The 16,335-nt window shown below is 34.3% G+C and overlaps 1 protein-coding gene across 1 annotated transcript in view; it reads left to right on the forward strand.

The window, feature by feature from the left end:
- PAPOLG (poly(A) polymerase gamma) overlaps window positions 1-14,785 on the forward strand; it is a 29,912-nt gene extending 15,127 nt beyond the window's left edge. The window contains exons 9-22 of the mRNA XM_016214040.2: window positions 2,268-2,406; window positions 3,288-3,360; window positions 4,127-4,247; window positions 4,596-4,680; window positions 5,090-5,143; window positions 6,507-6,626; window positions 7,042-7,151; window positions 9,059-9,180; window positions 9,410-9,585; window positions 9,970-10,058; window positions 10,192-10,412; window positions 10,959-11,024; window positions 11,197-11,253; window positions 12,998-14,785. Coding sequence (XP_016069526.1) covers window positions 2,268-2,406; window positions 3,288-3,360; window positions 4,127-4,247; window positions 4,596-4,680; window positions 5,090-5,143; window positions 6,507-6,626; window positions 7,042-7,151; window positions 9,059-9,180; window positions 9,410-9,585; window positions 9,970-10,058; window positions 10,192-10,412; window positions 10,959-11,024; window positions 11,197-11,253; window positions 12,998-13,096 — 1,532 coding nt within the window. The 3' untranslated portion in view covers window positions 13,097-14,785. The remainder of the gene's footprint in view (window positions 1-2,267; window positions 2,407-3,287; window positions 3,361-4,126; window positions 4,248-4,595; window positions 4,681-5,089; window positions 5,144-6,506; window positions 6,627-7,041; window positions 7,152-9,058; window positions 9,181-9,409; window positions 9,586-9,969; window positions 10,059-10,191; window positions 10,413-10,958; window positions 11,025-11,196; window positions 11,254-12,997) is intronic.
- The last annotated feature ends 1,550 nt before the right edge of the window (window positions 14,786-16,335 follow it).

The following is a 16,335-nucleotide window of genomic DNA, read 5'->3' on the forward strand; positions in this document are numbered from 1 at the left end:
TGCATATTTTTTTTCTGTTTGGTGTTTCAGGATTCTGAGGATATTTTCCCAGAAGTGGGATCACTGGTTCAAACAGCAGTTCCATTTTTAATTTTTTGAGGAGCCTCCATACTGTTTTCCACAGTGACTGCACCAGTCTGCATTCCCACCAGCAGTGTACTAGGGTTCCCTTTTCTCCACATCCTCACCAGCACTTATTGTTTGTTGATTTATTGATGGTAGCCATTCTGGCAAAATTATAATTTTCAGTTGCTAATGGTAGAAGCATACACGAAAACTCTTGAGCCTATTGATACTGGGGGATTGAATGTCCAGTAAGTTTTGAAGAAGCTATTTCTTCTTCAGGTTGCAATGCTTGTGCTATAATGTGTGACTCTACCTCTTCCTCCCGTGGGTGAAAACTGAAAAGCCCCTGACTTTCCATCTTAGGTTTCAGCCAGGCAGTCAGAATGAGTTAGGACTTCAAGAGTGAAACCCTCACTGATCTTGGAGCTCTCTGTGGGCAGGACCGTATTATTTATCTTTGTCTTTCTGTCAGCAACAAAGTTTATAGTAAGTGTTCAGTAGAGCCTACAGTGATAGTTTTAGCTTGTTTTTGTTTTTACATTATAATTCTTTTAATAAAACCTGGAACTGCACTAGTTTACATGTATAGGAAATGGTTGATAAAATGCCCAGTCCTGAGCTGACACAGCCCATTTTGTACTATTTGTAACTATATTTAAGTAGTGCTGTATTTCTGGCACCAGGTTTTACAAAGTCTAAAACAGTACTCTCCAATAAAACTTTCTGTGATGATGGGAATGTTTCCCATCTGCTGTTCAATACAATAACCATGTGGCTACCAAGTCCTTGAAACATGCAAGTGAAGAACTGAATTTTTAAATTTTATTTAATTTAAAATTAAATAGCACCTAAGAGAAGTAAAAAGATGTCTACACAAAAACTGATACACAAGTGTTCATAGCAACATTGTTGTTCATAATAGTCAAAAAGTAGAAACAACCACATTATATAAACTGATGAACAGATAAACAAGAAGTGTTAATATATCCATAACATGGAATATTTTTTGACAATAAAAAAGAATGAAGTACTTATTGATATATGTTACAACATGTGTGAACATTGAAACCATTATGTTGAATGAAAAGCCAGTCATAAAAGACCATATATTATATAATTCCACTTATGTTAAATGTCCAGAACAGGCAAATCTATAGAGACAGAAAGTAGATACAGAGTGCCTGGGTCTGGGAGGATTGGGAGGCACATAGGAGGTGTGACTGTTAAAGGTTTCTTTTGAGAGTGATGGAAATGTTCCAGAATTGATTATAGTGATGATTGTGCAACTCTTTGAAGAATATATTAAAAGCCATTGAATTTTATACATTAAATGAATGAATCTTAAGGTATGTAAATGATGTCTCAATAAAAACTGTTACCTGCCCCTTCCAAAAAATAGCCAAATGTAACTTATGGCAACCATAATATTAGACAGTACACATCTAAAAAGACCTTAAGCAAGTAGAATTTGTCATTTGGCTCAGTTATCTTGTATAGTCGGGATAAAGTAATTTGTAGTGAGCGGATATCACAATTTGTCTTTCCTTACAGATTAAATACCATGTTTTGTTAATTCTTAGATGTACATTTTTCATATTTAGCATATTTGAAATTGATATTTTTTATTTTTTCTCTTGCTTAATGGGATATAAAATCATGCTATATTATATAATTGAAGGGATCTTAGGTTTGATGAAATATGGTAATGCTTTTTTATAGATAAACATCAGTGGTGTGCTATACTTTATGGAGAAATGTCCAAATTGTGCAAAATACTAAAGTTAGTCCCCACTTCACACTTAATTTTAAAATGCCCATGAATATGATTACTAATGAAAGTTTATTCTTCCCTAGTTATAGACCCTCCAGATATTTTGCCTCCTTTTCATTTCTTTCTCAGCTGTAAATATTGAAATGTGGGAGATTCTAATGTTATATCAGTGGAGCCTAGTTGGGCGGTCAGAACTGAGGCAGGGAATGGGGTTATCTGTATTGGAGGGCAAAGTAGGGGGCTAAGGCGAGCAGCTTTACGGTTTACCAATAAGACTGGGCCTAGTATGAAGGTCTGCTTATTGATTTTAATGTTTTTATAGGGTAAAAGATTTCTAAGCAACAGTCTTAGGAAGTAATCCCGTTCTTTACAGTTGAATGACATGGATAGTAGGTCCTAACAATAATTAACAAATATATTAATTTTATAGGACGTGGTATTTATTCCAACATGCTGGGATTCCTTGGTGGTGTCTCTTGGGCAATGCTAGTTGCAAGAACTTGCCAATTATATCCAAATGCAGCAGCTTCTACTTTAGTTCATAAGTTCTTTTTAGTTTTTTCCAAGTGGTAAGTATTTATATGTATACTTTCATTATTTACTAACTTCTTCCTATATGTGAATTTGTTTGGAAATTTAAGCACTATGTATAGACTTTTTCTGTTTTCTTACATTCCTGTTTTAATTTTTATTTATTTACTTTGGTTAATCCTCACCCAAGGATATTTTTCCATTGATTTTAGATAGAGTAAAAGGGAGGGACAGAGAGAGAGAAACATTCATGTGTGAGAGACACATCGACTTGTTGCCTCCCACATGTGCCCCAGCCAGGGCCGGGCATCAAACCTACAACCCAGGTAACTTGCTCTTGACCAGGAATCAAACCCAAGACCCCTTCGGTGTTCGGGCGGACATTCTAACCACTGAACAATACTGGCCAGGGCTTACATTCTTTTTAAGTTAAAAGTTGAAAAACATCAAATTTGAGGCAATGGTGGGACACCAGATGTCACTTTCCCGGGGTCTATAAATGTGCACCTTTACCTTGAGAGAGTGGTCACAATACAATTACTGACTAGGTCGAGTGAAGTTAAGATCTCCTCATATGTAAAATGGAGATGATAATCATAGTTACTACATGGATTTGTTAGGAGTATTTTCAGTAAATATTAGCTGTTGCTGTTATTATCAGAGCTAGATCCATGAAAGTAAATGAGAAGGAAGGGGAAATTTCAAATTTAAATTAGCTACAGCTAATGGGCAAAGCAGTATTTGCTCTTTCAGAGAACATTGCTTTAAAATAAGCAGCTTTTTCCTTTTTTTTTTTTTAAATACCAAATACCCAAAACAATTGCCGTATGAAAGTTGGAATAAAGTCTCATGATTTTAACATTTCATATAGTTGCTGAAGTGAGGTCCTATGTGAGTTAATTTGTCTTATTCATGTTAGGGAATGGCCAAATCCTGTGCTGCTGAAGCAACCAGAAGAAAGCAATTTGAATTTGCCTGTTTGGGATCCTCGGGTATGTGACTTACAGAATTTCATTAAATCTTTTATGAAAAGGTCAATTCTCTAAATTACAACCTCAAGATAATTCTTGTGCCTGCTCATCTTCCTTCTAATGTAACTATAGTCTTTTCCCTTCCTCTGCTGTGTTTTTTGGGGCAGATAATGTGTTTCTCCAATGATAATCCAAATGTTATGTCATTAAAAATCTCCCATACAAGACTAGATGAGTGGGCATATCAACCCAAATGTCATGATCCATTTTTAAAAACTATCTTAGAAATAATTTCTAATAAAGTACTGAAGTATATAAAAGACTTGCTTTGCAGTACAGTTTAAAGCAGATTCATGATTTCAAGATAGCATAAGTCTCACCTTGTATTTTAATTTGCTTTTAAAGTAAGTGCTCATTTCTCTGAGTAACCTAGGGGAAGTAAGCCATTGAGTTGGTGTAGAAAGAGGATTGAGAACCACTGGACCAGATAATGCTTTTTGCAGCTATGATACTGTATTTCCTTGGTTCTACAAGACCATTGTTTATAAGATGCATCATCAGTTTAACAGCTTTTCAGGGGGAAAATAAACTTCTGCAGAGTTTCCTTTGATTGTCAGTCACATATGACTTCAGAAATAAATGTAGTTGGGGAGGGGAAATGTACTTCTTAGAGTTGGGGAAATGTAGTATTAAATTTATATTTCATATTCTTCAGACTTTTGGGGAAATGAAGTGAGGACAACTGAAATAGGAGAATAGATCAATTATTCTGCTTCTAATTTCACAGGTAAATCCATCAGATAGGTATCATCTCATGCCCATAATCACCCCAGCCTACCCACAACAGAATTCTACGTATAATGTGTCCACATCAACTCGAACAGTAATGGTAGAAGAATTTAAACAAGGTAAACCTGTTGGCCCTATTGCCTTTTACATATTCCCACAAGTTTTTGGTTGACAATAATTTTATTCTATATTGCAGTTATATCTGTTATTTCTTAAAATTCTTTTAAATGTATATTTATTTTTTTAGTAATTGATTTTCCAAAATATATTATGAAGGCCAGAAATGGAATCAGCCCAGTCTGGTTGAAACTGATTTTTGTCTTCTGACAAAGAACATAATAATTTTTTTTTTTTTACTCAAGAATTTGGTGGGTTTAGAGGTTTGGGGGAAGGGTAATACAGAAGCTGATAATATGATGGTCAGTGTTCAAAATCTCTCTCTCCTTTCTCTTGCTTTTTAAACTTAGGTCTCGCAGTCACAGGTGAAATTCTTCAAGGGAAATCAGATTGGTCCAAACTACTTGAGCCACCAAATTTTTTTCAAAAGTATAGGTATTTGAAATTTTCCATTTTGTGTGTGTATGTGTATGTATGTGTAAAGAAAAACATTTAACTTATAAAGTTAATAAATGATAGGTCACAATTGTCACATATATTTCAAATGAGTTAGAGAATAGGTTAACCAGAACTAAGTTATGAGAGAGTTTCTGTATTGTAAGTAGTACAGTATATAACCCATTGTTACTGGTTTTTTGTTTTTGTTTTAGTGAATTGTTTTTTTTAAATGCAGGGTCTGGAATTTTGTAAAAAATCAGAGTATGTTTTGATTTTCATAAACTGTGTGCCTGCATTAAGCTCTTTTTTTCATTGAGAGAGAGAGAAAAAGTAATGATGGAAAAGCAGGCACTAACAATGTTTATGCCTTTTTTTTTTTCTGATTGTTGCTGAAAATTCTTCATAGACATTATATAGTATTGACTGCCAGTGCATCAACAGAAGAAAACCATCTAGAGTGGTAAGACTTATATTTCAAGTTCTCTACTTACTATATCATGGTAACATATTTATATGGTGCTTTACCATTTATAAAACACTTTATTTTCAAAATTATTAAATCTTAATGACTATTGTACATGACCATGGAGCATCACCCACTGATTTATATATTGTCTATGGCTGCTTTCCTGCTACAAGGCAGAGTTGAACATTTGCAACAGAAACAGTGGTGCACAAAGCCTAAAACATTTATTATCTGGCCCTTTACAGAGAAAGTTTGCCAGTTGTCTAGATTACCTTGAGGAATAATTCAATGTTTTGTATATCTACTATTGGAGCACACATAGTTATTATATGTAAGCTTTTCTAGTGTTTAAAAGTAAAAATGTTCTGGTAGCTATTCTTTCTAATTTGTTTTTTAAATATGTTTTTATTTCAGGGAGAGGAAGGGGGAGAGAGATAGAAACATCAGTGTTGAGAGAGAATCATTGATTGCTGCCTCCTGCATGCTCCCCACTGGGCACGTGCCCCAACCAGGAATCTAACCATCACCTAGTTTATGGGTAGACAGTCAACCAATGAGCCACACCGGCCATTCTTTCGAATTCTTAAAATCATAAGTTAATATGATAGCTAACAGCAGTCACTTTTTTTTTTAAATATACCTTTATTGATTTTAGAGAGAGGAAGGGAAAAGGAGAGAGAGAGTTGAAATATCAGTGATGAGAGAGTCGTCATTGATTTGCAGGCCCCTGACTAGAGATCGAGCCCACAAACTGGGCATGTGCCCTGACCGGGAATCGAACTACAATCTCCTGCATCCTAGGTGGATGCTCAGCCACTGAGCCAGGCCTGGCAGCAGTCACATTCCTTAAGTGAGATAGAAAGTTGCAAAAATCTGATGATGAAACTTTTGATATTTTAGTAGTAGCTGATCTGATTTTAGTGAATTTTTAAGTGCAATATCTAGTATCAATTTTGTGAAAATCAGAGCATGTGTATTTCATACACTAAGTGCCAGTTACTAGCTTTTAGATTACATTATTTAAACATATCTTAGCCTTAGGGTGTAGACATAAAATTTGAAAGTAGAAAAAGATTTAGAAACATTAACTATGCTCAAGTCATGACTATTTTATGGTCTTTACAGACAGGTATTTTAGATCAAGAACGTATTAAATAAATCAGTTCTTTTTAAAAAGGGAAAACAAATTCACTGAGTTACTTGTCATTTACTTGAGTGGTATTTTAAAGAGTCACTAATAGGTTGGACTGAATTTTTTAAGTGAATAAATAGAGCATCATAGCTGATACACTGTTTGCTTTACTTGGATGTAGCTTCCAAATTTAATATGGAAAAATCTTGTCTTGTTGTATTTTAGGGTTGGGTTAGTAGAATCTAAAATCCGTGTACTTGTTGGAAACTTGGAGCGGAATGAATTTATTACTCTTGCCCATGTAAATCCCCAGTCATTCCCAGGAAATAAGGAACATTATAAAGAGTGAGTTAATTTATTTTTAATATTACATTTCTTAAACTACTGTTATTTAACATAGCATTGTTTAAGGTCAGTTGTGAGACTGTTGTTTAGCAGACATTGATGGGGGATGATACATTATGTATTTGAGTAGTCATGCATTAAAACAAAGTACATGCTATGTTCGTAGCCTACAGACCCCAGCAAAACCTCCATCACACTATTTGGAGGATCTTTAAGTATGCATTCAGTAAGTCATTTTCAAAGTCATTTAATCCTTATAACAACACAGTATAACTTACCAATGCTCTTGGTGAAGAGTTTGGCCAGACCGTTGAAATTTGTACTTATGCTTTCATAAACACCCAAGTTTTAATTACCAAATAGCATCTGTAAAATTGTGAAAAACTAATGGAAATTCTTAAATTTTGTTTTGTAGCAATAATTACGTATCAATGTGGTTCCTCGGAATAATTTTTCGGAGAGTAGAGAATGCAGAAAGTGTTAACATAGACTTGACATATGATATACAGTCATTTACTGATACAGGTAAGACTTTGTCATCATCGAGCAATGGTTCTCTACCTTGGCTGTAATGCAGTATTATCTGCCTAGGATCTGGCTGGCGGAATTTTTAACCCTTTGCGGTTGTATTAAATTTGGACATGGGTGTCGTACTGGTCGGAATTAATTTCCATTGAAAGAGCAGTGATACATAACATGCAAGATTATGAAGGATAAACAAGATTTATGAACTGATACATGAATGAATAGAGTTAAGATTCGTATGGTTCCTTGCTGTGGTGGCTGAGAGCAGACATACAACCGGAACGGTAAAAAAGCTTTGGTGGCTGAGAGTAGACAAACGACCGCAAAGGGTTAAAGTTCTACAGTTGGTTAAGTGAATCTGGTACATCCATATTATGAAAATCTATGCTGCTATTAAAATAAAGGCATGATGAAACAATTTCCATGACATTAAGTAGGGGGGGAAATTGCAGAGCAGTGTATATAGTGCACTACCATTTATATGAGTAAAGAATATATTGCATGCTTGCTTATAAATAGAATATTTCTGAAAGGGTACATGCTTTTAAAAAAAGAAACTGGCAGAACTGGTTGCTTCTAGGTGTGTTCAGGGTTAGTAGTGAGGAGACTTTACTGAATACTCCTGAACCCTTTTAGTTTTGTACCATGTGAATGTATTACCTGTTTTAAAACAGAAAGATTAAAGACACTCTTCAGGTGATTCTTAGTGTGCACAGCCAGGGTTTGTAATCACAGTCATAAAAATGACTTGATTTTTACTTTTTTTTTTACATGAAATAAGTATCAGTTAATACAGGCTTGCTGAATGTTTCACAATTAGTAAAAAGACTGTCTTTCACAGTCTTTTTAGCTCCCTAATAATACCTCTCTCTGGAATATCTTAATATAGCTATTATAAATTTGGAGTTGTCTTAATCTGGAATAGTGTGCATTCATACTATTACTATTCTTGATTTGGCTCGTCTGAGATTTCCAAATTCTTTTGAACTAGTCCTCACGTTTATCATAAAAGTGCACATTCCTGTGTATCACCTTGGAACTACTGAATCACACTCTGGGAGTGGAGCCAGAGAATCTGCAGGTTGAACAATCACTCCTAGTGATTCTTTTATCAGCAATCTGGAATGAAAACAGATACAAATTTTTTCATTCTAATTTGGGCTCAATTTTCAAAAATGAAGAGGGTAGGAAACTGTTTATTACAAATTTATAAAATGTTCTCCAGGTAGAGATACTGAAACCCCAAGACATTAAATAATTTACCGTATTTCACATAGTTACCATGCAAAAGAAGCCTTCCATCCCTGTCTTCAGTAAGCTTATAATGTAATTGGGTAATCACAGTTAACGTACATTAAATAATTTATGTGGTAGTTAATAAAACTGGTTTTCTTTTAAGGTATTTGAAAAGCACCTGGGTTGTGTGTATTCGGATCCCAGCACAGGCGTTCAGGGCTGTTCATCCTCATTTCCCTACCCGCATAGTAAGGATGTACTTCTAGATGGTTTCTGGCATCTGATATTCTGTGATTGGTGTAGTAAAAGAAGCTTCATGGAGAAGGAGAGCTTGAATTGCATCTTGGATATTTGGAATAAGAATTGGGCAAATAATTTTGAGAAGAGATTTCCTTTTGGGAAAATAGCAGAAAACAAGATTTGGATAAAACCTTTTTTTCTATACATTTATATTGTTAATGAGATTTGATTTGGAGAAAGTCTTAGAAATTGGACATGAGAAAACTAGTCAGTATTTAAATAGGACTGTGTCCTGATGAGACCGTTTCAGAAATATTTGTTCTATAAAAGGAGTGTGTGTTTGTGTAGTGATGAGTATGCATTTCAGAAAAAGAAAACAGAGCACTTGGTTCAGAAGGAAGTTTCCATTTAACATATTGACATTGTTACAGTGTACAGACAGGCAAACAATATAAACATGCTAAAGGAGGGAATGAAAATCGAAGCAACTCATGTTAAAAAAAAACAACTTCATCACTATCTTCCAGCAGAGATTCTTCAAAAGAAGAAAAAGGTGAGTTTGTAATTTTACCTCTCCCGTATGGTTCCTGGGTCCAAATTTGCATTCTTACAGCTCCCAAACCTATGGAGAAGAAAGAGGGGCAGTGTAGACAATTCAGTCTAAGACCAGAATCTCACCTTCATTACTTACAAAAGATACTTTGTTTTATATGTACTTCAGAATTGAAAAGTCATTGTTCTCATTTGCTTTTTGAAATCCTAAAAGCTTTCCCCCCTTTCAGCAAAGTCTTTCTGATGTCAATCGAAGTTCAAGTGGACCTCAATCCAAAAGATCATCTCTGGATAGCAATTGTTTGGATAGCTCCAGAGACACTGATAATGGAACACCTTTTAATTCCCCAGTGTCTACAAACAAACCTTCCAAGCCTGATATTTCTCCTTCAGGAGAAACAGAAAGGTCTGTATTTCAAAATTGTCCTTTCAGTCTTTAGCTTATTTGACGATAATGTAAACTTTTCTATACCTTTTCTAATACCTTTTTAAATAGTTAAATTTATTTTATTAGGTGTTTGTTTAGAAATACTGGAGAATTTTTGGTAATCTTATGGGACATGGTATAAGTTTATGAATATGTGGGACTAGATTAGTATACAGAAATGCACGTTTTTTTGTTTTAATTTTTTTCTCAATTCTCACTGCATCCTGTGCCTTTTCCTCCCCTTTTCTCTTCAATGAAATATTAAAGTGGGAGTACTTGAAAGAAGTAATCCTAAATGTTAAAAGTGGTTTAAATAAGTAAAATTTTAATTATTTAATGATGATAATTTAACACTGTTAATAGGAATAACGCTGAGCCTGCTGCTGTAATTGTGGAAAAGCCACTGAGTGTTCTGCCAGCTCAAGGACTATCTATTCCAGTCATTGGTGCAAGTAGGTTTCTACACTTTTGTTAGTAATTATTCTAACAAAATGTACCTGTACATTATTTATATGTTTATTTAATTACTACATATATATTTATATAGTAATATATATATTTACTGTAATCTTTTTTCCTTTTCAGAAGTTGACTCTGTAGTAAAAGCTGTATCACCCCCAGCTGTGTGCACCATTCCTACTGTAGTAGGACGAAATGTTATTCCTAGGATCACAACACCCCACAATCCTGTCCAGGGACAACTACATCTAAATGGAATGGCAAATATAACTAAAAATGTTGTGCCCAAGAGATCCCACTCACCGTCTGTAGATATGTCTTCAAAAAGGTTGAAAGATATAGAAAAGGTAAAGTTGAAACTTTAGTGGTGATTCAGTAGTCGATTTTTTAAAAGTTAACTTTAAAAGAGTACTAAAGAAACTCAATTCTCCATAGCCATCTTAGTGTTCTATTAGGATTTAACTGTTTAAAAAGAATATTTATCCTAACCCTAAAGGAACAATTCTAATTGTTCATCCTAAATTCAAATTACTAATGTATCTGAAAACTTGAATGATTAATATAAGTTTCTTCTTACACAGAAGTCATTACTGGTAACTAAACAGTCATATTTATTGTGTATTATAATGTCGATCTCCTCTGCCTCCAGTAGAGGGTGGTAAAACTATTTTATTTGTTATAAACTGAATTGTTTTAACCAAAAGATCAGTCATACTGTAAAAATTAAGGGTAGTCGTCAAATTCAAACTAATATAAATTCTCTTCTGTAATCAACCCATGTTTGTAAGTAGTTTTTATGATAGCCTAATCACTAATTAGTTTCTCAGTTTATATAGATTTTGTATGTTTTTTTGTAGGTAATAATAGCAATCATTTTAATGTTTATATTTTAGTTTATTCGACTTGAATCAAAGTTTAAGGAATCGCGTGCTGCTGAAAACAGAAAAAGAAAATCAGTGGTAAATATATTAATAGTGTGCTTCAAAATACTTTTAATGAGGCATGTATCAGGAAAAGTACTATATTTGAAAGTAGGTCAGATCTGTCAAGTTTTCTTTTATTTCATGTAGAAATAAATGTTTGTGTATAGGTGAGAAAGTTTACACTTGTATATAATTCTTCTGTTTTTAGGATGCCATTGGGGGAGAATGTATGCCTATTCCAACTATTGATACTTCACGCAAAAAGGTAACAGATAGTCTTACTGATAGGTAATATACCTAGGTTAAAATGTATAGTTAATGTACAGGTACAAAAAGTTTATTAAGAGCCTAGCACTGGGTGAAGGGGAAGGGTAATAAGATTTTGTCCCCATCTTCAAAAGACCAGCAATATAGTTGGGAGTTGGGAGTGGAAATAGCAAACAAAGTATCTGATCCTAAATATATGTACTTCAAAAGTCTAGAATAAATGAAGTAGTTTAAGACTTCATGATTTATTCATATTATATTCAACCTTTGTTTTTTATTTATCTTTAAAGAAGCAGTTTAGTGCCCAGCACAGTAATTTCTTAACCAAGACTGGATAGTATATCTTTTATGGTACACCACTGCTTACTGTCAAAATTTAGGTTTGATAGTTAGGAATTGTATTTATTAATATTTTGAAGGAATCAAATGTGCCAGTGTACACACTGAGTACCTTAAAACATGAGCTAAAGAGCCCCTAAACCTCAATTTAAAAATCTATTTTTCGAACAATTAAGATTGAAACTAATAATATAGTAGTGTTAAGCATGGTTAAACTGATAAGCAGGTCCTCAAAAGTCAACCTTGTGTAAGGTAGAGAAAGTCCTTCTCTGAGAGTTTACAGTGAACAAGAACAAAATGGCTTATCTTCACACACACACCCATTAAAGAATAAAGTGCTTCTTATCACAGTCAGCCGTCGCCCTAGCAGGTTCCCCAGGATGTATTCTAAATGACCATTCTAAAGCAAAATAGAAAGTATGCTCATATTTTCTATTAGTTGTAGAATTTGTAAAATTGCTTTTCACAGAGTGGGTCACAAAAAATATGGGCATATAATTAAAATATGGGTGTTATAATGGAAGAAAAGGCTTTGAAATGGATATTGAAGTATGAAAGCATGAAATGACAAGTCTGGGTTTTGCTTTAAAATATTGCATGTATAAAGGGTAAGGGCATAAGCCAAACAAATGTGGCAAGATGCTAATAATGTCCGAGTCTTGGTTGTGGCATCTAAGCCTTCATTGTCCTATTTTCTATTTTTACATATGTTTGAAGTTTTTCATGTTATTTTGAATGGATGTGGATATCGTATAGATATTTGTTTAGCCAAGGTAGTATGCAAGAAGAATTAACTCTTGTGGTCATCTTTGACAAGAAACTAACATACTGTTTCTATCACACAACTGTATTTTAGGTGTCTTCATTTCTCAGTTTCTTAGACTTCGGCCTTCATTATATAATAATCTTTAGTACTCTCAAAAGTTCTCATATACATGTCCCTGAATTTCACAGTGTTCTTCATGAATATATTACAGAAACTGAGGGATGTAACCGCATATCAAATTTTCCTCCATAACTAACACATTCATTTTACACTTCACACCCTAAGAGTTTCCTGTTTAGTGACCAAGCTCTTCCTATTTCTCTTACCGTTGCCTGACTTGAGGAGGACTGTGCTCTGTTTCTCAGTCCAGCAGTAGTCGTTGATTTAGCAAAGTCCTCTTTCCTGTACATCACACTCTTAGTACTTTCATCCTTTTTGTGTCCCTCTGCTTTTCATCTTTGTTAGAAAAAAACAAACCTCCAAACAAGAAATGCCCATCAACGTTGGGATAAAATATTCAACACATACTTGAGTGTTTAGGAGCTTAAGGGATTTGGAAGAAAACTCAGTTGTGACTGGTTTACTAGTTGAGCCTTATATTTGCTTTCCCTTCTTTGTTTCTATTTCTTCCTACTAGAGACTGCCCAGTAAAGAACTACCAGATTCATCATCTCCAGTTCCAGCAAGTAACATTCGTGTCATCAAAAATTCTATTCGACTGACCCTTAATCGGTAAAAGCAGTGCCTCCTTATTTAGGTGAATATGCAATCATTAGTGACACAGATGCAGCCACTTTTTAAAAAATAGAAGTGGTTGTCATACATAAAATAAGGTGAAAGTTACAGTCATCGGTCTGACAACCTTCAAGTGGTTTTTGAACTCTCACACTTTGACCTGCAGATGCTGTAGCATCCTCTCATTGATTGCTACGTACATTTCTCTGAAGATCGCCTGCTGTCAAATTGTCATCTACAACTTTATGGCTTTGTGTTGGAGGTTTTACTGCCTTAACTTTTGACGCTTATTTCTCTATTATGGGAACCAGTTCTTGGCTCTTTGGACACTGATAAAACAAGTCCTGAACTCCCCCTTTTTCCTCCTTTTTTTTTTTGGTCTTTTTTTTGTTTTTGTTTTTGTTCTGGTCTTATGTTGTAATCATTGTATAGAATTGAAAAAGTTGAAAACAAAAAAAAAAATTGTCTTGTAATTTTCCAAATGTTAACACATTTATTTTAGCATTGAAACCACTTTGTGAAACCTGAGATGAACGAATGTGAGGTATCTTCTGCTTTCCTCATTTATGTAGATGTACTTATTGTCTTCTATTAATTTAAATTATTTTTTTCCAGATTGGCACATGGAATATTTAAATTTTCATTTTTTGTGTGCCTTTCTGTCCAAATGTTACATAGTTACCAGGGAGGATTAGTCTAGTGATTACATAAGAGTTGGCCACCATAAATTCTCTATATTTTGCCTCCTATGGAGGCCTTCAAAATGCATCTTTATCAAAATAGAACCAGAATACTAAAAATCAGTATATGAAAGGTGAAATTGTTACATATCCTATTTCATGCCATTCTTGTTAGCTGGCTGGTATTTTTTACTGAGTAATAACTCATTCCAGCATCAACAAGATACCTTTAAGTATGACAAACTTGTATTTTTGAGGTGTGAAATTAAATTGGCATGATAATTCCTGACCATTACTTACCCCACAACTTCACCCATTTTCTTCATGGACTAGGCATGCAAAAATAAGCAGTGGATTTTATTGAAACCTAAAGGCATTTTTGAATGATATTGTTACCAACCATTAATTGGCTCAGGACCTTTGTAATTTTTATTTAACTATATGAGTTGTCTTTTTTTACACTGCTTTTTTCAGTGCATTTCGTAATGTTTTTTAAGTTTTCACGAACGCATGCTCAGTTTATTAAAATCCATAACCATGTAATTCTTGTAATATGTTGATTCAGTGTTTTGTAAATGAAGTCGTATGTATTTTCAGAGTATTTTTGTATGTACTGTAAGATACCATCTTTTCAAAGAGAAAACTTTAAAACCTTTACTGTCTCTCTTTAGTCTAATTTTTAAAATATGGATTATGCTTGAACTATTCTTAAAATGAAAATGAATAGATTACACAGCAAGGAATGCTGGTATATATTACCTTACTCAGCTTTCACTCAGCATTTAGTAGATCCAGTAGGAAAAACACAAATGGTGCATTTGAATAATGCAGGGAAAATACTTGGTTGTGTATTTTATAGGGACAGCTTTTAGCCAGTGGAGTAATAGCAGTTCATTTTCTCTTGTGAGCCCTTTACCATTGATTGAAATACTTGAATTCTGATTGTCAAAGAGCAGTATCCTTCCCCTCCCACTCCTGTTTCATGACCCCTGTGTCTCTGAAATTAAACTTCCAGTGTTTCACGTGTACAAAGAAAAGCTTCCTAGAAGTAAAGAAGAGGAAAGAAAAAATAATCGTTCCATTATTCACTTTTGAGAAGAATGTATATTCTGCAGCTTTGGGGTGAAATGTTCTGTAAATGTCAATTAAGCCCATCTGATCTGTGATCTAGTGTGTCATTTAGGGTCACTGTTTTCTTGCTGATTTTTTTCTGGAACGTCTATCCAGTGAAGTCAGTGGGGTGTTAAAGTCCCCTACTATGACTGTGTTGCTGTCAATCTTTCAAAGTCCTCCAGAAGTTTTTTTATATATTTAGGTGCTCATATTGGGTGCATATATGTTTACCAGGGTTATATCCTCTTGTTGGAGCATTCCCTTTAGTATTATGTAGTAACCTTCATTGTCTCTTGTTATGGTCTTCATTTTGAGGTCGATTTTGTCAGGTATGAGTATTGCTACCCCAGTTTTTTTTCATTTCCATTTGCATGGAAAATTTTTTTCCATCCCTTCACTTTCATCGTGTGTGAGTCGTTTGTTCTGAGGTGGGTCTCTTGTCAACAGCATATATATGGGTCTTGGTTTTTTATCCATTCAGCTACCCTGTGTCTTTTGATTGGAGCATTTATTCCATTTACATTTAAGGTTATTATTATAGGAACTTATCTATTGCCGTTTTTATTCTTTATGCCTATGTTTCTCTCTATATATTTATTATTATTACAGCAGTCCCTTTAACGTTTCTTGTATTGCTAGTTTGGTGGTGATAAACTGCTTTAGCCTTATTTTGTCTGGAAAGCTCCGTAATTCACCATCTATCTTGAATGATAGTCTTGCTGGATAGAGTAGTCTTGGTTTCAGATCCTTGTTTTTTATTACATTGAATACTTCATGCCATTCCCTTTTGGTCTGTAGATTTTCTGATGAGAAATCAGCTAACAGCCTTATGGGAGCTACTTTGTAGGTAACAAATTGCTTTTCTCTTATTGCTTTAAGATTCTCTCTTTAATTATTGGCATTTTAATTATGTGTCTGGGCTTCTTTGGGTTCTTCTTGCTTGGGACTCTCTGTACCTCCTGAACTTGTGTGACTTTTTCCTTCACCAGGTTCAGGAAGTTTTCTGCCATTGTTTCTTCAAACAGGTTCTCTATCTCTTGGTCACTTTCTTTACCTTATGGTACTCCTATGATGCAAATATTGTTATATTTCATGTTGTCCCACAGCTCCCTTAAATGGTCCTCCTGTTTTGGGGTGGGTTTTTTTTTGATTCTCTAATTGAGTGATTTTTTTCTACCCTGCCCATATTTTATTTCACTGCTCCAGTCCTCAGCTTCCTTTAATCTGCTGTTTATTCCTTCCATTGTATTCTTTATTTCTGCTGTGTCATTCTTCATTTCTGACTGGTTATTTTTCGTAGTTTCTATATCTTTTCTCATGCTGTTTAACATCTTTATAATCACTACTCTGAACTCTATACTGATAAATTGCTTATCTCCATTTCATTTAGCTCTTCTGGAGAATTCTCTTCTTTCAAAATGTTTCCCCATTTTGGCTGCCTGTTTGG

The sequence above is a fragment of the Miniopterus natalensis genome, chromosome 13 (genome assembly GCF_054644295.1).
Source record: "Miniopterus natalensis isolate mMinNat1 chromosome 13, mMinNat1.hap1, whole genome shotgun sequence".
Taxonomy (NCBI): domain Eukaryota; kingdom Metazoa; phylum Chordata; class Mammalia; order Chiroptera; family Miniopteridae; genus Miniopterus; species Miniopterus natalensis.